The sequence below is a fragment of the Pseudorca crassidens genome, chromosome 1 (assembly GCF_039906515.1).
Source record: "Pseudorca crassidens isolate mPseCra1 chromosome 1, mPseCra1.hap1, whole genome shotgun sequence".
NCBI lineage: Eukaryota > Metazoa > Chordata > Mammalia > Artiodactyla > Delphinidae > Pseudorca > Pseudorca crassidens.
In genome coordinates this window covers 16,218,406-16,239,429 of record NC_090296.1, presented here as the reverse complement: position 1 = coordinate 16,239,429, position 21,024 = coordinate 16,218,406, and the positions used below count along the sequence as shown (strand labels likewise).

The window sequence follows — 21,024 nt, the reverse complement described above, 5'->3', positions numbered from 1 at the left end:
ACAATACTGGGATCTGACTCATCTGGACGCACATTTACACACACACCAACGCCTGTTCTGTTTGGTAAAGTGTGCAGCTTAGAGCTTTGAACTGTTCTATTCCAGCTGTAGGCCGAGTTCCTGCAGGATAAGCAAGTAAAGTGCAAAAGTGTGCTTTCAAAGGGCATTTTTAACAATACAGAGAGGATGCCACCTAGAGCATTCCCAAAACTAAAACCAAAATAATGTCCAATCAGCGTCTGCAAGGGCAACTCGTTAGGCCATGTTTACACAAAGACCTCATACCGTCTTGGCAGTAAAGACCTTCTCCCCACCTCTGTATGCTGTGTCCTTGAAACTAGAAAGACACACATTCACACACACACACACACACACACACAATCACACGCACACTCACACTCACAAGGGTGCATGACACGGACGCTGTAGCAAAGTCAAAAGCAGACTTTGGTCAGATAGACTTTGAATACCAGCTCCACCACCTTCTTGCTGTGTGATCTTAGGTAAGTTACTCACTTAGCTTCCCTGAGCCTCTGTGTCTTCAACTGTATAACGGGTTTCCAAACACTTCCCGGAGAGTATTGCTGGGAGGTTTCAGTGAGCCCACGCCCATAAAGTACCTCATCTAGAGCCTGGCCCATAGAAGCCACTGGATACAAGACAGGGAAGCCGCTTGGCCAGATCTGCCTATAGGGTCTAGAATTTTAACCCACTATTATAAAGAAGGTACCAAGTAACAGAGGGTGGAAACCCAAATGAATGAGATCCTTGGACAGTTTAATCAGGAAGCTTTTAACTTGACAGAATAAGAAAAGTCCCAGTTATCTACCAATTCCTTAAAACACATTTTATGTCGGGCTGGAATGATTCCCATAGGAAGAACCAACACCCACACCCGCATATACATTGTTTTCCAAGTGTCTATTTATTACTATGTGGACACAGGATGTCACCAGTGAGCCACAGCCCCGTGGAGGCGTTAACCGAAACCGACCTCGGACAGGAGGGGTCTCATCAAACTTGATTCTTATTTGGCTCCTTTCCAAAAGCAATGCCAAAACTTTAAGTAGAGCCTAAAATTGGGGGGCGGGGGCCGGGGGCCGGAGGGCTACATGTGCCCTAGACAAGGGAGAGCTGTGCATTTGGGGGAAATGGGCAGGAAGAGGTCTGCCATGGTTCCAGTAGTCAAGGATGTGGTGGGTATAATTTTCCCTGAAAGCCCAGAAAGCATTAGATGGTTTCTGGAAGTCTCTGCTAGTCCTGTGATCTTGTGATAAATCTCCTCTCTGTATTAGTTATGTGACATCTGCAAACAGTGGCACCAAGCCTGGGAGGTCCATAACCAGCAACTTCCCAGTGTTGCCAGGTCCAAATGCTTAAGTGTGTGGCACAAATAACTAAGTTTGAACCCGCATAACGGCCAGCCAACTCTGAAAAAGGCTGAGGCGCACACAGGATGGGTGGCCTAGTACGTGTTTTTCCCTTTCTGATAAAAATTCACTTAGAATCTTCCTCTCCAAACCTATGACTAGCCACTCCCCCCTTTCCTTCACTGGATGTTCTAACCTCATGGAACAATCATAATTATCACCACTTATTGGTTACTCTTTGCCTAGAAACAATCAATCCCAGTGGTGTTCCAATTTTAGTGACTAGCAGGTGTGAGGAGAGAAAGGAGCAAAGGAAAATAAGTGATGCTTTCGGAATAAAGGAACACCCACACAGGAAAGTGAAATCTTTCAAATACGTCTTTTAAGTATTATTTTTTTTTAAATGGCAATAATGGCACTTAAACTGCAAGCAATGAAAACAATTCAATCTCCTTGTACAAGGGTTGGTTGAGGGATTAATTTTCCTTTTGTTTGCAGATAGCAAGATTGGGCCTCGGGTCACTATGTCTACCCTAAGACACCCAAAGGGACAAGAAGCCCTGAGATGGAATGATGCCACGGTCCTCCTTGGTGTGTCTCAGACATGCAGGATGTCTATAAAAATTTAGGATCAGCTAGACAGAAGAGCAAGCCACCGGCATCGTGCAAGGCAATAGTTTTGGTATTTTTCCCCCTCTTATCAAAACAAATTGTAACCGAAGTTCCACTGGAAAAGTGAACATGAACATTTCAAAAGCCAGTTTATTTTCACCGTTGCACCCACTGAGGAAAATGCATGATTTTTGCCTGTAACCATGCAGCGGCTGAGGCTGGGTTTTCACCAATGCTTGCAAGTTCTTTGGGACTACCTGCCCCTGTGAGAAAGACAAAATTCAGTAGGCTTCTGCCATTGGTTAAGGTAATATCCACAGTGTGATATGTTTGTGATTTTTTTTTCTTTTGTAATGAGGAAAGCAATTGCACCTTTTAATATGTGCGCTCTGATCTGCTTCCAACAAATTCCAGGTGCTCTCCGGTCCCAAGGACATTCATTTGGAGCTTAGAAAGGCTAGGTATGCACTGAACCGTTTGTATCAAAATTGGAGCTCAGAGCAACATTCTGAAATGTCCACTCTAACCCAAGTTACAAGTAACACTTCACCCCCCAATCCAGTCCCCTTCTGTGTGCGCACATATCGCTAACGGTAGGTTCAGGAAATGACTCCATTTAAAAGACACACCTGTTCCTTTCAGACGGCTGGTCTAAGGAATAGCTGCCCTTTTCTACCCGCCAGAGCGGGGCGGCGCTTCACTGGGGCACAGCATCGCCTGGACGTGCCCTTGACCTCTGCGGCCGTGACCTCCTATGCCTGCGAAGGCTCCCTGGGTGTCCTGCGGTCGAGATGGAAAGTGAAGTCCTCGTTCTTTGATTCCTTTGGGCAGAGCAAGCTTTCTCAGTCGTTTATGGCACAGTGAAATATATTCTTCGATGCTATGTAATTTCGGACTAAGGAGAAGTCTTGTTTAAGGCACGTGTCTCAGGGTGAATTAAAAAACAAACAAACAAAACCCACAACGCTGGGTCAAGTCCAATGTCCTTACCGTTTAGTTTCTGCCTTCAAGTAACGCGTTGTTCTCGCGCTCCTGGTCTTTGGTGTCCGTGGGGGCCACGCCATTCTCCATCTCGGCCTGCGGCTGGATGCAGTCAGTCAACACGGCCGTGCTCGAGTGGTCCGGGTTACACACCTTTTCCGCCGCCTCTTCTCTCTTCTCCTCATCCAGGGAGTAATTCCGGAAGGTCCTGTAGATCTTCTGAACATCCTCGGGCAAGGTCTTTCTGATGTCCTTGTTCTTCCTCTTGGTGAGCCTGGAGGCGGACCCGAACTTGTTGATTATGTTGTCCTCAGAGGCTCCCTGCCCGTGTTTGTTGAGCTGCTCGGACCCCTGCAGGCGTAGGTTGTTGGGCCGGTTGTTGATGCTGTCCTGGGACGAGGCCTTGAAGCGGCCCGCGTCCAGCGCGGCGAAGACGGAGCGCTTCTCGGGGGAGAGCATGTCGAGCGAGTGTGCCCTCTGGTCCAGGCCCAGGCGCCGGCGCTCCATGCTGCGGAGGGTGGCCGCCCGCTGCAGCTTGTCGTGGATCTCCACGCTCAGCCGCCGCCGCGTCTCCCGGAACTCCGCCGTCACGTTGGCCTTCCACTCGGCCGCGTGCGCCTTGATTTCCCCCACCTGGCGGAGAGACGGGAAAACAGCCACGCGCTGAAGCATCCTCCTCCGCCTCCGCGTTCCGCCCCAGGCGCGCAGCCCTCGGGTGTCCCCGCGGGAAGGAGGCCGCAGCGGGCCCCCCCCCCCCCGCATCGCCCAGCGGGAGGGTCGGGATGCTACCTCTGCCCTCGCCCTTCCTGCCGCCTAGACACCCACCTCCGAATGGCTCGGGTCTAACGTGGCTCGGGAAGGCACACCTGCTGGGGAACCCGATGGAAGCTTGAGATCTGGAGACCGTGACTGAAGGAGGAGAGGCGTTTGGCATTCGGGGGCAGAGATCAATGTTTGGAGTCGGACAGGCCCGAGTTCCCGTTGTTTCCGCCCCCTTTTTAATCGTCTGGCCTCGTTCCTCCAGCATAACTCCGGGGCGGTCGTGCCTAGCTCACGGGGTTTTTCCTGTTACGTGAGGCAGGCATGCATCTAGCACGTTCAGCAGACACAAAGCAGGTGTTCAGCAGGTCCTCTGCCCTTCCCGGTCCCTCCAAGCTCCATCTCTATCTGGGAAAGGTGACCCACCTGTCCCAGTTAGCCTGGGAATGTCGCGCTTTTAAAAGGGAAAGTCCTCAGTCCTGGGCACACTGGTCAAGGTGATCACCCTATATCTGGGCCGTGCTATGGCCTTGTGCTAACCCTGGTTTAAGAAGACCCTCCAGGGCACATGGTAACCACACTTCCAGGGTCAAGGTGCAGGAAGGGGGCGTGTTCTGCCAAAGCCCACAGAACACACTTCCTTAGAGTGAAGTTTTGCATGAGGATCAATCCCAAATCTCTGGGCTCTTTTTCAGCAGGGCTATTAGTTAAAGTCTCATGCTTTCCCGTACAGATGAGTAACTCGGACTTTTGGATTGAGGAACGTCAGTATTTATGTTGTGGCTTTCTCTTTCGTTATAGCTGATTTTCAGCAGGCCAGTTAGCTATCTGGGGACTCGGACTGGAGAGTGCATTGACAGGGCTTATGCAAGCCAGGAAAATTAAAGCATTGCCCCCAGGAGTGATCTGGGAGACATCTCCATTCAACAACGCTCTCCTGGGGCCTTCCACATCAGATGACCGCGTTCTGGGAAGGGAACAGTCATCCTTCAAGAGGCTGCCCCTCTTTGTGTTTCTTTGGGTTTTATCTCCTTTCCTTTCTTTAGCACATTCCTTCTCTTTACTTTGCCCTCCCTCTTTCTTATTTCTTTTCCTCTCTTTCCAGATGAACTACGTGGACATTTTTTTGAAAAAACAAAATCTACCTTTCCTCCTTATGCCTTCCTTTTCTTGCCTCTGTGTAGGTTTCCATGCACATTTATTTGAGGAAGGAAAGACTGTGTGCCCCTGGCTACAGAGATATACTTGTTTCTACAGATCTGATAACCAAGAGGGGGCATAAGTGAAAGGGACCCCTTGAGTTCACTTCCCCACGGCCAGCCACAGTTCAATAACTTCAGTCTCATATGGAATTGAGAAAAATTCACATATTTGCTGATTGGGGACAACTGCACACCTCCCTCAAATGTAATCTACCTCTGCTATGTTTGTTTGTTTTTCTTTTCATTTCTTTTTTTAAAAATAAGTTGTTGTTTACTAGTCTTTCCAGGAGCTGTGGGCTGGTGGGTCATCAGATTCTCGCACCTGCCAAAAAAGGATCCAGAAATAACTGCTATTCCATTTAGCCTGGCGTTTAAAACAATTCAAGGAAGCCTAGAAGCCCTCCATTTAGTAGGACACAGTCTAGCCCATAGAATAGAGATAGGTAATTCTTAACACGAGCCTATCTGATCTCAGGAACATTCATAGAATCTGGAAAGGGGTCCTACCTCTTCTTTTGTCTTTTTGGACAGAACCCGTAGCCAATCTCCGATCATACTGAGGACAGCTGCAAAGTAGGCAAGGCCAACAAGGATCCAAAACCACACTAGGGGCTTATACCACTCCCGGTAATTGATGCCAGCGTTTCCCCCTGAAAACAACCAAATGTTACTTTAACCAGGATCTAGCATATAGTCTTCGCAGAGCAAACATATCCCAGTCTGTGTAGCAGAAATGTCGTCCATCACCATCTAACAGCTACTAGGCTTGCTGTAATCCATAATGTGACTTCGGTGGGATGGCCAGGAAAAGACGTGTCTCTTCCTTAAAGTAGCCTGACCTGTGGCTTAACTTCCTCTGAATCTTGACCACTAACCACAATACCCGTAACAAAAAATATCCAGTGGCCAACGTGATCCACCTAGTCTAAACCTGAGCTTGACGATGAATGACTTGAATTAGAGGACAACAGAGCAGGCCCAGTTGTCAAGTTTTTCTTAAATTGCCTTAAATTTAATAAAAATAAAGTATCATTAAATAATCCCGAACGGTTGGGAACTCTTGGAACCATGTCCTTCTTAAGCGCACATGCATGAACCAAGAGATGAGTAGATGCACGGAAGTAATATTAGACTTAATGGTATTCCCGAGACTCGGACCCAAGCAATAGTGCTCACCAAGGGATGGTGTTCACATGATGCTAATCCGCAGGGTCAGTTAGACTGAGCAATTAGAATCACCGTGCTAGAAAGAAAAGAGACCTCCAAGGCCGGCTAGTTCAACCCCTTTACAAATAGGGATTACAGTAAAAATCCATCAGACCAAATCGACTAGTTGCCTGACTGCATTGACTGCTGTCCCACTGAAAGGAGCAGTCATTATTCCAAGTAATTAGCCTATTTATTCTAGGCCTCCTACAGGCACTGCCTAAGGTAGCCGTGCAAAAGAGATTCCAAGCCCAGCACCCTCTCCTAAAGAAGTAAGGACGCTCCACGAAATAACTCACAGCCTTGCTCTCACTCTGTGAGATGTCGTTGCCCACTGAAGCAGGCAGGTGGCCATTTCTAAGACAACCAACTTGAACCATGGATTGGTAATTATGGTACCACATGGTGAGTGATCACTGGACTTTCCCACTGGGGCATGTTTGTAACCTCATCTAGCATCCTTGAATCCATACTGAGCTCTTATGGTATCAAGAATACCTCCCAAAGGCAGCTGGGCAGGCACTGTGGCTTGCGGCTCTTTTCGGGGTGACCAAACCCACTTTGCAACGCCGCCCACGAGGTTTCCACAGCTACAGCCACTTCTTAAAATTCGAATTCCAAATTTTGCTAAAGGGCTCTGTGGTTAAACCCCCCTCGGTTTGGTGTAGCTGCCCTGTTTTGCCTTTTCAGGCAACTCTCCCCACTCAGCTTTCTCTAGGATACAGTTGGAGTTTCTGCAACATTACGTGGGTTTCGAGGTTCATTTCATCTCTGCGCTAGGCTAGAGAGCTCTGCAGCTTTCTCCTTGGAGCTATCTAAAAATAAATATTTACCTTCACAAGTCACCATCACCCAAAAAAGACTGTCACTAGGGCGCGCTAGCGAACAAGGCTGCCTGTTCCTTTACCAGCGGCTAGCCTGGAATGCAGAACTCAGTATGTGCTCCCAGTCAGGGTCCAAAATGCTTGTAATGTTGTTAGACTGTCCTAAAGTGAGTCAGCTACAAAATAAACCAGCACTTGATCCTGCATGGTGACTGATGTTCTGACCGATATTTCTGAAATGATGCCCTGTCAAATCACAGCAACCATCAACTCTTGTTAATGTATCTTTTAAAATGACAGGCAGGCTTCCCTGGTGGCGCAGTGGTTGAGAGTCCGCCTGCCAATGCAGGGGACACGGGTTCGTGCCCCGGTCCGGGAAGATCCCACATGCCGCAGAGTGGCTGGGCCTGTGAGCCATGGTTGCTGAGCGTGCACGTCCAGAGCCTGTGCTCCGCAACGGGAGAGGCCAAAACAGTGAGAGGCCCGCGTACCACACACACACAAAAAAATGATGGGCATCCTTCCCTTTTGCTCTTAAAAGTATTGCCAAAAGGTTGTGACATACTTCCAGTGTTCTAAGGCTTGCATTCTTCAGATTGGTCTACGTTAGCCCTGGAAACTACAGTTTAGAAGGGCCTGGTCCAATTGCAGTCAGCACCATGAATTATAGAAGACCCGAGTCTGCGGAGACTTCAGGACAAAGGAAATATGGCTCTGTAATCTGCGGTGAGTAAGGGAGTTAAAACAGTGCTATACAGGGGACCCTGCTCAATAACCTAAGTGGGAAAAGAATTTGAAAAAGAATAGATACATGTATACGTATAACTGAATCACTTTGCTGTACACCTGAAACTAACACAACATTGTTAACTCTGCTCCAATATAAAATAAAAAGTAAAAGAAAAAAAAAGAGAGGTACTCTGTGGGACACATATTTACATGTACAACCACCGTTATCAAAAACCCATGGGGAAAACACGTCCATTTTCTCTCACTCAGTTACAACAAAAACAGACTTTAAAACATTCTAACAATTCTATGTGTTTTTTTGTAGATTTGCCCATTTGCTCCATTAAAATCTTCCATTGTTAAAGATCATTAAAAAAAAACAAAAAATAAACAGTGCTAGTGGCAGTCACAACCTTAACAGGTAAGTAAACATCAGCTCAAGCGCTGGTGTGTGCTACTGTAGTCACAGCCCATGGTGGCTCATAAGGATAAATAATACATTTAAATCACAAGTAATTTTTTAAACCTCATACTCCCAAGGCTGTGCTATTTGTGCCCCAGATTAACAGGTTGACAGATGGAACTGAGCGCTTGGTTAGAAAGCAGGGTTTACCATAAGTGCCCTCCAGAAGACAGTCCTCCAGACAGGCCAGTGTTAGCACAGGGGCCTCTGCAGCACAACAGAGTGCAAATGATGCTCTGGGGAGCTTAAAGATGCTGGTGAAGGGCTTCCCTGGTGGCGCAGTGCTTGGGAGTCCGCCTGCCGATGCAGGGCACGCGGGTTCGTGCCCCGGTCCGGGAGGATCCCACATGTTGCGGAGCGGCTGGGCCCGTGAGCCATGGCCGCTGAGCCTGCGCGTCCGGAGCCTGTGCTCCGCAACGGGAGAGGCCACAACAGTGAGAGGCCCGCGTACCACAAAAAAAAAAAAAAAAAAAAAAAAAAGATGCTGGTGAAATAGCTCTAAACTGCAGCTGCCGTTCCATGTGTTTACCTGGGACTGGAACCTCAGCTGAGTTTTCCCACAGTGCAGCTATGGGTGATGCTAAGGACTTAACCAGACAGTTGTTCCTCTTACTTTCCTCATTTCTCTGTGTGGTGTCTTTCCAGAGCTTCAGGCCTCTCACCAAATGGCATCAAGTGACCTCTTGCCCAAGCTGAGGATCTGCACAATGGTTGAGCACTGTGCGTAAGGAAAGACTGGTGGGGTCCCAGGCCTCGGGCTCTTTGTCAACAATTTTTAATCACTTTGACTTTGCAGTTCTTAGTCCTTAGCCGATAAAAAGGAAGAAAAAGTTAAAACTGCTATTTCTACAAAGTGGACTTCAGTCTTCCTCTTCCCAGTTGGAATAGCTACAAAATCACTCCAGAATTAACCTGGAGACACCCATGCACCTGCTGACCAGCCTTCACACCCTCTCCAGAATTTGCTGTTTTCCAGATTCCGGGAGAGGAGATCCCTGTCCTCTATAAATGTGTAACTTATGATAGAGTTGCTTGGTCAGAGTGTTCACTTCTTGAAGTAGAAAATGACCGACTCTCTGACCACCTAGAACTATTCCATTAGGAAAGAGAAGGATGGCCTCCTCCTTCTCTTCCTGCCTTCCTACCACGCTCGGAAAGTGGTCCATGTAAGATGTCAGATCTCATCTCAATTTTCAAGCTCCCAGTCCCTAGATGCATTTGATGGTGGTTTTCTTTTGCTTCCTTAAGCACCGTTCATTGGCATTTATTTTTACAATGAAGGCTATTTCTCCCATATACATTCATGCAGAAGCCATTATAATATTATATTCCCTCGGGGCAGTTTTCAGCTCCTGGTAGGTCACCTGAGTCTTAAGTCTTGCATCCGGACATGCCCAGGACAACTTCTGCAGGGACAGTGGCTCTCACCTCAGCATCAGGCAGCTTAATTTGCAGATCACTGCAGACTATACTCTATGCTAATTTCTCCAGAGTTTCATATTTGCCACTTGCTAATATAGACTTTATCAATTGATTCAAGCAGCCTTAATACAATTCAGAAGTCCAAAATCCAATGAGAAATTCATTTCACTTATAACTCATATGGTGATAAGGACACTCTGCAACCTGGGGAGGGAGAGGCTGGCTTCCTTTCAAGGCAGCAGCCCGCTGCTGTCTACGTCGCATAGGACCATGGGCTTGAAACAAGCCTGGGCACAGCAGCAGTGATGCTGAGCCTTTTTCATTTGCTTCTCCCACATCTTTTCTCATGGTTCGGAAAAGCACTGCCGGCAGAATATTTTCCCCACCAGGGCCCTGGTAACTGGGATGCCCAGGGTGCTTACCTGCCACAAAATCACCAAAGCCAACCGTGGTGAGAGTGACCACCACAAAGTAAATGGACTCCAGGGCCGTCCACCCCTCAATGTATTTGAAAATGACAGCGGGGATTGTCACAAACACAACACAGCCGGCCAAGATGAACAGGATGGTCGAGATGACCCGGATCTTGGTCTGACTCACTTGCTTTTTCTAAAGAACAGCAAAAGAGAAAGAAGGAGAGGCAAGTCAGCTCCATCACCCTGGATTCGGAAGACAGAGGTAGAGAAAAAAACATCAGTGGCTTTGAACCTCTCTTTGGTCATGGGCAGCTTTGTGAGAATCCGATGAAAGCTGTGGACCCTCTCCTAGAGAAATGCACATTCAGAAGTTTTCAGGGGGTCTAGGGGTCCTTGGGCAAGACACCCCACTTAGCTTGGGGTTTAGCCAAAGAATCATGCCCATGGAGTCCAGAGACAGACTGGAGGCACACTGGTGTCCCACTGAATGGCACTCAAGACAACACTGGCATGGCAACTAAACTGAATAATTTACAGACTGTCATCGGGGACCCTAGCACCATTACTCAATCAAAGCCACATGTTATCATAAATATATATTTAACACCAGAGTGCCTGGACCTTTGTACATTGCTTAGATTGAGTTTCTGCAAAAGTACACATTTACGTCATGGAAATCCTCACCACGTGATCTATTTTCTAGTTATTGCCTTCCGGTAACTTAGCAGAGAACCTCCAGAGTACAGAGAGAACTTTGCATTCATACACCTCATTTTACAGATGCAGAAAGAAGCCAACAAGGGTAAGGAACTTGCATAAAATGTTGCTAATTAGGGGCAGAGCCAAGATGCGAATTCTGGCATGATCTCAGTCCGGTGCGCAGCGATGGAAACCGACTTTCAAGTTACTCAAGGATTCACCAATTCAAAGTTGCCAGAGTGCTCCTCCAAGGACAGAAACCAGACTAACCTCCGTGAAGAATAGGCCTTCCTGTTTCCCCTCTCGGAAGGAAGACTGAGAATAAAAACTTGTCACTGAGGGCTTCCCTGGTGGCGCAGTGGTTGAGAGTCCGCCTGCCGATGCAGGGGACCCGGGTTCGTGCCCCGGTCCGGGAAGATCCCACATGCCGCGGAGCGGTTGGGCCCGTGAACCATGGCCGCTGAGCCTGCGTGTCCGGAGCCTGTGCTCCGCAACGGGAGAGGTCACAACAGTGAGAGGCCCGCGTACCGCAAAAAACAAACAAAAAAAAACTTGTCACTGAGCAACCTTGTCAGTGTCCAGGAATTCCTAAACTTTCATCACAGCAGGGTCACGTCAGCCAGGGTTCCCAGGACAGAAATGGTCAAGAGAGATTCTTCTACGATCAACCACTCGGCTTGACCAGGAAACGCTAGCCAAGGCAATGACTAGGTCTCCAAGATAGGAAGGTTGATGATGATTCTGTTTCCCTTCCTCTCATTCGCCTCTTCCTCCTTGACTTACGGAGACAAACACCACCTCTTCCCTGGAAAACGCCAAGGGACAAAAGAGCTGGAAAAGGAGTGGAGAGGCTGCTCTTCTCTGTAATCATGCCTCAAAACCATCCGTCCCACCTGCCTGGGGTCCTGAGTCCCAGGTATGTTCAATACGGCAGAATGGAATGGGCAGGTAAATGATAGGAAGAGTGGAGAATATTTATTTGCACAAATCTCAATCAGCATTATTTACACTCCAGTTCCTGGATCAGTATATTCCCCTAAATATTTGTAGGAAAAGCTAAAGACATACAATCCTTTATAAAAAGGAGTCAAGTTCTCTAACTCCTAAAAGAGTACTCAGTATATAAAGTGGGAACAGGAAAAAATAAATTGATCCAAGCTTTTATATAGTTCCCTCCCCATCTCCTCAGAAAAGCCATCAGAAAAAAAAAAAGATAATTTATTGATATTTTTGAAACTGCATATGAAAATACCATTATTCCACAAATGAAAGTACTGTGACAAGATAAATTACCCGAGAACCACAAGGAATGTTTTACCCATTTCATGAATTTCCAAATAGGATATTATAGAACTTTGAGGGGGCAGTTAAGGCCCGTCTGAGAATCCAGAAAATTAGTTATTATTAGCCTAGTTTTGTTTGTAAACATGTACAAAACTCCAAAGCCCAAAAGGAGATTTTTACCATAGATCATTCAGTTAATCTAATTGCCGGCAATGGGAACATCATTTTCCCCCTCGGTAAATCGTCTCCTCAAATGCATAATGAAATTAAAGTGAATTAAATGTTTGTGAGACACTAGTTAAGTCAGAAATTAGGATGCGAATGCAACTGCAATCCAAATGAGGTTGAGATTGGCAAAAGAGAGCAGCACGTACGGAGGAAGCTGGAGACATTCCCAGGCTCCAGGAGGTGGGCAGAAGGGAAGATGGCACTGGACAGCATTTGTCTTGTAGAGGAGAGGAAGGTGTGTAACAAAGGCTAGATGGTGGAGTCTTAATTGCATTATCTGTTGGAGAGTTTATCTGCAAGGTAAACATTTCACCACTGCTCACTGCCCAAGCCAACCAACATGTCCCTGGGCTGCTTCCTCCAGACATCCTAGGGTGATGCTCAGAGAATCCTTGGAGAATTTAGTCATCGGAGTATTTTAGGGACTTACGAAATCAAGTGTCTTGCATGCACGTGTGTGTGTAGGTGTATGAAATTGCGTATACCCATACTTCACCATATAAGGAAGAGATATGGGTGTAAGATTTTGGCAATATCTGATATTCTGAATACTCATGTTTTTGCTGCCCTCTAGACACTTAAAAAAAAAAGAACAGTTGCCTTAATTGAACATTTTAAACTGTAGCTTTCAAGCTGGAACCACAAACACGTCATCCAGTGATCTCTGGGCTTCTTATCCTCATTAGCTCTGCACCCATTCACTACTATGGTAAAATAGTGTTTAAGAACTTGGCGTCTAGGGGCAGCCTGCTTGAGACACATCCCATCCCCGCTGCTAAATGACTGAGTGACCTTGGGCAAGTTTCTCAATTTTTCTGGCATCAGTTTCTTCCTCTAAAAATGGAGGTAAGAAAATCCACCTCATAGGATTGCCTGGAAGATTAAATAAGTGTCTAAAAGCTCAGCACAGTGCCTGCTAAATGCTTGATGACTGTTAGCAATCATTTTTGATGTAAAAGTTCAAGGCTTTCCTTAAATGTGGACATTCCCGGATTTAATGTTGCCCTTTGCTATTGAGGAAATGTTCCCTCACATCTAGCTTAAGATAATCTTTGTTTAACTTCAGGTGGTCACTGCTGGTTTTCCCTTCCTGGATACATTATCTCCTATAATTACCTCCTTTTCAATAAGAAAAAAGTCCTCATTCTCCCTTGGTTCTTTTGTGCTGACTCTGGACTGAGCTCTCAGACAGTCTCAGCTCACAATCTTGGAAGCTTTTTTATTTGCCTTTTAATTAATTTCCCCCAAGTTTTTCATCATCCTTCTGAAACTGACAAGAATTGCCGTTAATGGTTGCGGTGTCAGGAACCAGCTGCAGAGGGTCCCTGAAAGGCACAGCCTTTGGGTTCCTTGAACTGCCCCCCTAACTCCCCCACCACTTAGGGAGTCAAGCTGTGTTTCCATGGTGGGGTTGCTAGGCAAAATCCCATTGCTTATTTACCAGTAGGCAGAGCAGCTAGCAAAAAGCTTTGTGAGAGCCCAGATCTGACTGAGCTAATGTGTTTTTAGGCTAACAAAATTGTTATCTGGGAAGAGATGGTTTGATACAATATTTGGGCAGAAGTGATAGAATAGTTGTATATATCTGTCCAAATCTTGTTTTCACACTCTTTGGATTAGAATAGATGATGTGGGTTTTCCTTCTCCTTATGCAGATGGTATCATGCAATACTATTTCCCACGTCCGACTGGCACTAACTGTAGGAATTTTTGAGGAACTCAAACCACACCTCCTGTACAGTTCTTTTAGTTGTCAAAATTATGTGCAATTGTTCCAAAGAGCAAAATACATTTCATAAATAGGAGGCAGGGGAGCCAGCTCTAAGAGCTCTCCTTTGAGAGAGGAGGCATGTGCTGACCATTCGGGTAGTGTTTACTTGTTTCAGACCTCAGAGGGCTAAGCCACACATCCAATTCTCATCAAGGATAGTGGTCTTCCCCTGTCTGTTTACTTCCACAATCTTAGGTTAGAGAACAAGTATATTTCTATTCATTTGTGGGCTATTTCTTTTTTGATTTTTTACCCCTCTCTAATATCTATTCTTCTTTTCACTTTTATGAGATTTCTTAGAATTCTGAGGTTAGCAATCCACATTGTTGTGTATGGCTGAGAAAATGTTTATTTGCTGTGATTTTTAGCCAGGACATTGGGGATTTTATTCAATAATAAAGACACCGTCATAAAAACCCTAGGACGGGAGCTAGACATGCAGAGCTCTAGTTTATGGTTCAGTTTTGTTTTCTTGAAATGCAAACACATCACCATGGTAATACAACTGAACTGAGAATGATTTCTCAAAATGGAAAGATAATAGGAGCTGCCTCACAAAAGAGTTGACTTTATTTTCTGATACTATTATGTTTTTCACAAAGATTTCTTTTTTAAAAGTCCAATGCTAACGAGTGGTTTCAACATCACAACGAATAGCCATGTAGTACCAGCAATTCTATGAACTGTGAGGAGAGCTGTTAAACACCATTTGCCTATAATCTCCATGGCAGAGAAACTATAAACACACATTAGTAAGAATCGTGCAGTAAACTCTCCGTGGAGCCTACTGAAAATGTCCTACTCAAAAGCAGGATAGTATCTATACCAAAAAAAAAAAAGAAGAAAGAAAGAAAAGTTATATCTGACTCTGAGCCACGTTGCAGCATCCAACAGATTTTTGGCCAGTTCAGTGCTTTGCTGGTATGGCCATGCAAAGTTTTTGAAAAAGCTTTTGGTGTATACAATTAAGTTGTTTTTATCACTGAAATGCCAACATAGGTGCATCTGGGATGAAGAAAAATTAAAATCCAGAAATAATCATAATTCTCAGCTGTTCCACTCCAGGAACAGTTTAATTAAAATCTTTGAAAGTTTTCTGTTCAAAAATTCCGTGGCTTTTAACATTTGAAGATAATTCTCTATTAGAACACAAGATTTTTTTGCACTTAAAATTCAACCAGGTAATTCATTCAGCACATAATTATTAAGAACCTTTTACATGTCAGGGGTTGTTCTAGTTGCAAGGGACACAGGAGTTAAAAAGAGAGAGAGAAAGTTCCTTCCTCATGCACACAAAGTCTAGTTGGCTGGGGCGGGGTGGGAACATCTGAGTCTTTGGCCAAAAAACAGTCTCTGTGGCGCTGTCCATGGTGCCCAGCCCTGGTCTGACCATTGAAGGCAAAGTTATTACCTAATGACGTCCCAGTGATTAAAAATATCACCTGGTAGAGAAGAAAGGAATATTCTTGTAGCTATTGTAAGTGGAATACAAAAGTGTGCCACCTGTAACAGAAGATGTTTGGATCTTTGTTAGCTAAGCACTCAGAAACTATGTCCCAGAAATCAGAACAACACATAAGTGATCACACCAATGGAGGAAACACCCAGCTGTAACCGTGGCTGAGGAATGATCCTTCCCTTTAATTGAGGTATGAAAGGCAGGCCCATGGTAAGGAGAGGAGGCTGGGGACACCTCCTGATGAGCCACACCAACAGAATAACTCCTGGCAATCCTGACAGATGCCACACCCAGCTGCTCACCTATCCAAATTCTAAATGTATTTTACCCAGATTTCAGCAGCAACATGAACAATGTTCCCACCCAAAAATGCCCTCTCCACCACCATACACACAAGCATATAATGATAATACTACAGTAACTAGGCTACAGACAGCTGAAAGGTAGACTCACTCTTCTCCCTCCCTTTGCTAACGAGGGTTCAAGGTCATAGTTCATTGGCCAAACAGTCCACAGTAGTCAAGACACAAGAGTCCCCGAATAGAAAAAGTGTTCCTTCCCATCCCTGCTGCTTTTTCCCTTGTTCATGGGGCTCCACACGCTGTAACACACAGGCCTCTCTCCAGCCTCTGACTCTGATGCAAGAACTGAGAACTCAGCCTCTTCCTCTCTTCTTCCTTTTGGGAACAAGCTGCCCTCAAGAAGTACCCCCTTGTGGGGCTTCCCTGGTGGCGCAGTGGTTGAGTGTCCGCCTGCCGATGCAGGGGACACGGGTTCGTGCCCCGGTCCGGGAAGATCCCACATGCCGCGGAGCGGCTGGGCCCGTGAGCCATGGCCGCTGAGCCTGTGCATCCGGAGCCTGTGCTCCGCAACGGGAGAGACCACAACAGTGAGAGGCCCGCGTACCACACACACACACAAAAGTAGCCCCTTGTGATCTCCTGTCTAATTCTCAGGTTGTACTAGGAAACCCGTTTTTCCACAAATATAAGCCAAATTCTCCAGTGTTGAGGGGACATAGTAACATTAGGTTGGGATCATCATCTCCTTTGTCTTATTTCTCAGTTGGTACATACCTTGGGTGGGAAAGAGGGGATGCTGTTTATTTGGTTCTTTCAAAGACCCCAATCATCTCAACTCTGTTACCATGTTTGTTTTAAAAATTTTGGCGATAGCTCAGTAATTACTCCACTATAAAGGGGGGAAGGAAGTCAGACCACGTACTGTGGTGCAAGTTCTTTTCAAAGGAAGGTAAATTCTCTTCTTTAGATTGTGGCCCCTCACCAGGAAGGAACACATGTAACAAAAGGGGAAAAGAAAGAGTGAGATTACAGTGGGCCTCCTGCTAAGAATGCTCTCCTAAAAGAAGATAAGGAATTGGGAAAGACAAGTCCTGGCTGGAGCTGTCTAGGAGAGACAAGAACCTTGCCCAGGGTCTGGCGGGGGGAGCAGGGGGAGGGGCTTTGGTGGGGGTGGAGTTGGGGAGCAATGATCATAATGCAGCCGCCTAACACACGAGGTAAGTAAAATGCTCACTTGCCCCACTGTGGCTTATCAAGGAGCTCTTCACTCTTTCTCGTCCTTCCTGGCATCTCTTAGCCATGTCACTGTTGACTGGAACCAGCATCTAAGAGCACCCAGGAAGTATGGGAGAGAAGAAAGCCTTCAAATGCCCTCACCTTGGGTATGAGTAGCCCAGAGAGAAGGCATCTGTGAGCTTCTGGTGGGCTTCCTGGAATGACTGTCTATATGTCCAAGAATCAAGATAAGTGGCAAACAAGCATGTATTTTCTGTGGTCTTATTTATCTTGCCTGTTGGAAGACTTGAAGAAAGCCCCCAAGATCAGCCAGATTTAGGTCAGCAGCTAAAAAAGCACCTGGATATTATTGAGTCAATCTCTGTAAAAATTCCTGAGTTTTATTAGGGAAGTGGAGAGCAAACCCTTTCCCAATGGTTACACCCTTTCTTTCCTTCTTTTTAGACAGATATTTTTAATGAAAGCCCATAGGGATGCTCATCCACATAAAACTATAAAGAATAATAAGCATTAAGAACTCATATAGGGAAAAGATGTGTGAACTACAAGAGAAAAAAAAGGCAATGAGAAGCAAGAAAAATTAAGAAAGCCTTTGAGGGGCTTCCCTGGTGGCGCAGTGGTTAAGACTCCGCCTGCCAATGCAGGGGACACGGGTTCAAGCCCTGGTCCGGGAAGATCCCACATGCCGCGGAGCAACTAAGCCCATGCACCATAACTACTGAGCCTGTGCTCTAGAGCCCGCGTGCCAAAACTACTGAAGCCCGCGCGCCTAGAGCCCATGCCCCGCAGCAAGAGCAGCCCCCGCAATGAGACACCCGCACACCACAACGAAGAGTAGCCCCCCCGGACCCGATCACCGCAACTAGGGAAAGCCCACGCACCGCAATGAAGACCCAACACAGCCAAAAATAAATAAATAAATAAATTCATTTTAAAATATTTTTTTCTGGAGGTATTAGAAGGCTTTCAGCTGGGCTTGTACCTCTCTGTTTGAGAAACAAAGAAAACAGAAGAGAAAGAGATATGCTTGAACTTTTGAGTTAGACTGGAAACAGAGAAGTTTAAATAAGAATGGAACACAGCTTCATAGAAAGTCACCCAGAAATAAATCTTACACTGGGAAGCCCTGCACTGAGGGAAATTGACAAAAGCATCAAGAACAGAGAGATTTTCTCGAGCAGAATATTTCCCAAGCTGTGAGTGAAGTTGAATCCTATAACTTCTCTATTCTTTCATTCAATAAATATTTATCAGGCACTACTCTCCATCAGTTACAGGGCTAAATCCACGGGTGAGAAGAAACAGAATGGCCCCCAACCTCACAGAGCTGGTCGGGGCAAGACAAACATTAAATAATCACACAAGCAAGTATATCATCACAGCTTGAGAGAAGTACCATGAAGGGGAAAGAGTTCACTGAATGAGAGAGTATAACAGGAAGAACTGATGACACTGTTTGCCTGTCCTGTTCTCCCATATATATGGCCCATATATATGTAATACCTCAAGATTCACCCATAGTAGTAAAGGGGGTTACTGCAAATGATTCAAGGCAGGAGACTGGTGCTGGAGAGAAACAAGCCTGCAAGGAGGCCAAGGAGGTGAAGGAACTCAGACTTAATGTACTTTTTTGGTTGGTTCCTGCTCCTGGCAGAATTTTCATTGATAGCCTCATGGCAGAGTCATCCAAAGTGGGTATCTCAACATCCTGATAGACTTGTCCTCTTTGTATCTTACTCAAGTTTTATACAAATCCCTCAAGGACATTCCAAGTTCCAAGTGTGTATGCATTGTGAGCAAATAAATCCATAATTCATCTATGTTTATTCATCTATCATTCTTCCACGATTATTAAAGAGTAGCATTGTTCTTTAATTTGATTAGAATGGATTTCATTAGAATGTGGATTTGATTAGACATGACCAGACAGAAGCCTATTGGTATTACTAAATGAACACACAATAAATGTCCCAGTTGTTAGTTAATTGGCATATTTTTTTTCTTTTAAGAGAATTAAGTTATATACAAACACTTTAATGGAGCTTAATGTAAATGACTAAAGTATACCTTCATCTTTCATGAAATGACTGGGCTGTTTAGCTATGCAAATGATAGCAGGCGTGGACATCACATGCTCTATAAGATAAAATAGTAAACAGTGGTCCACTCTTAGGTAGGAGTTGTGTCTCTGCAGGTAATAATTTCTTTAGAAAAGTATTCTCCTTAAACTAGAAGTATTCTCATCTAGTTTTAGATGACTTCAATCCTGCAAAGTGTTTAGCAGAGACGCATGCTTTATTTGAACCGTTCTCCACAGAAGACCAAAAGCGGAGACCCCAAAGACAATTTTGTAAAAAGACATCCAGGCTTCCTGATGTTCTCCTCATGTTGAAAAAAGACTAGAAAATGGACTTGGACCCACCCTGGTAACACACAGCCTGCAGTGTGCTGTTCATGACCATCGTGATGCTGTTGAAGGCCAACTAACCACCCTATTATCATGCTGTGATAGATTAGATCACAGGTCATGACCGCTTTAGAGGACCCCAGTCATTCCTTTTTGTCCACCCATCATCTGAACCCCCTTCTTTTGTTTGGTGAAAGACAGAGACCTCCTCCCAGCACAGAAGCTGAAGAATGCCAGCTACTCACTTTCCCAGCCTCCCTACTACAAGGACACAAGCATGCAACCCAGGCTCCCCCAACCAGAGAGACGTAAGTCAAACTTTGAACAAGGCACTACTGGGCAGATGTGGCAGAGTGGATCATGAAGTGTTCATCTGAAGGTTTTCTGTGTTTTCCTCCCTCTCTTTTCTCTCTCTGGCATCCCAAAGGCCATTCCTAAATGAGGGGTGATGATTCTCAGAGGCATCTTACAGAACCACTTCTTCATCTCCCAGAGACTAGATAAGACTTGGCTAGGGACGGAGACAGAGAGGGGGCAGAATGGCCACTCAGCCTGGAAAGGGAGGAGGGAGGAAGGGACTGAGTCTTCCTAGGGTCTTCCAAGCACAACCCCCAGTGTGCAGGACCAGAGGCAGAGAGGAAGGGATTCGTTGTAGAGCTCTCTCCTAGGGTGGGTGCCCCCAGCTTTACCACCTGTGCACAGCCCACCTCTCATGAGTCCTGGATCCTCCTAAGTCTCTTCAACAAAGACTGAGGGACTTGGACACTGAGTGGGGTAGAGATGCGGAGGGGAGAAACTTGCCCCTGATCAAGGTGGAATTGAGTAGGACCAGATGGGAGCTTCCAAGGTGCTGGGGGGGGGGGAGTGGGAGGGGGCAGGCAGCAGTGAGCACACCAGTGGTGTTGCAGAAAGAAGCATGGACCATGTGGACTCAGTTCCGGGACTGGTAGCCCCAATGGTGGTCAGTAGCAGCATCCAGGGCCCAGAATCAGTGGGGTCAGCAGGGCCGGCTGCTGTCTGTGCCAGGTAGACATAGCAGTGACTTCTTTCAGGTCTAGCTCTATGGGTAGTTGTTCTTGGCTGGGTACCTTCCAAGTATAGGTCTCCATCCACCTCAGGGATGTGATAGTTACACAACAGCATTTAAATTTTTTTTCTTTTTTGCTTAACTTAGCCATAGTTGGTTTCTCTTGATTCAGCTAAACTGCCACTCCTAGAGGTGAGGGTAAAACTGGCTTCAGCCACTTGGAGGTGGGTCAGGGACATAGCCCCACAGAGTCCCCTGCCACTGCCAGACATCTGGACTCCAAGATCAGCCAGAGATCTGAACTCCAAGATAACCAGATGTGATCTAACTGCTTTGGGTAATATCTCTCTGACATTCCTAAATCTTCAGAAAAGTCTCTTTAAAAATTGCAGCTAGTTTCGGCTGTGGTATAGAAGAGGCTATATCCATTCCTGGGATGAAGCGTTATAGGGAGAGTGGAGGCCCAGCCTCCTTCCAGGCCAGCAGGGCAGGAGCAAGTACCAACCAAGGCAGAGGGGTCTGCCACCTGCAGGAGGGGGCCAGGAGCATTGCCAAGAGGGGTCCGTGGTTAGAGGCAAGATTGGTAATCTGGAGGAGTTGATGGGGGAGGACACAGGCTGTGGTCAG

The 21,024-nt window shown here is 46.1% G+C and overlaps 1 protein-coding gene across 2 annotated transcripts in view; it reads right to left on the bottom strand.

The window, feature by feature from the left end:
* Positions 1 to 756: 756 nt before the first annotated feature.
* The window catches only part of KCNK10 (potassium two pore domain channel subfamily K member 10), a 141,638-nt gene continuing 121,370 nt past the window's right edge, over positions 757 to 21,024 (bottom strand). For both annotated transcript variants that reach the window (XM_067728615.1, XM_067728610.1), the window contains exons 5-7: positions 9,991 to 10,177; positions 5,432 to 5,574; positions 757 to 3,596 (exon numbers count right to left, since the gene is read on the bottom strand). In XM_067728615.1, coding sequence (XP_067584716.1) covers positions 2,976 to 3,596; positions 5,432 to 5,574; positions 9,991 to 10,177 — 951 coding nt within the window. In that variant the 3' untranslated portion in view covers positions 757 to 2,975. The remainder of the gene's footprint in view (positions 3,597 to 5,431; positions 5,575 to 9,990; positions 10,178 to 21,024) is intronic.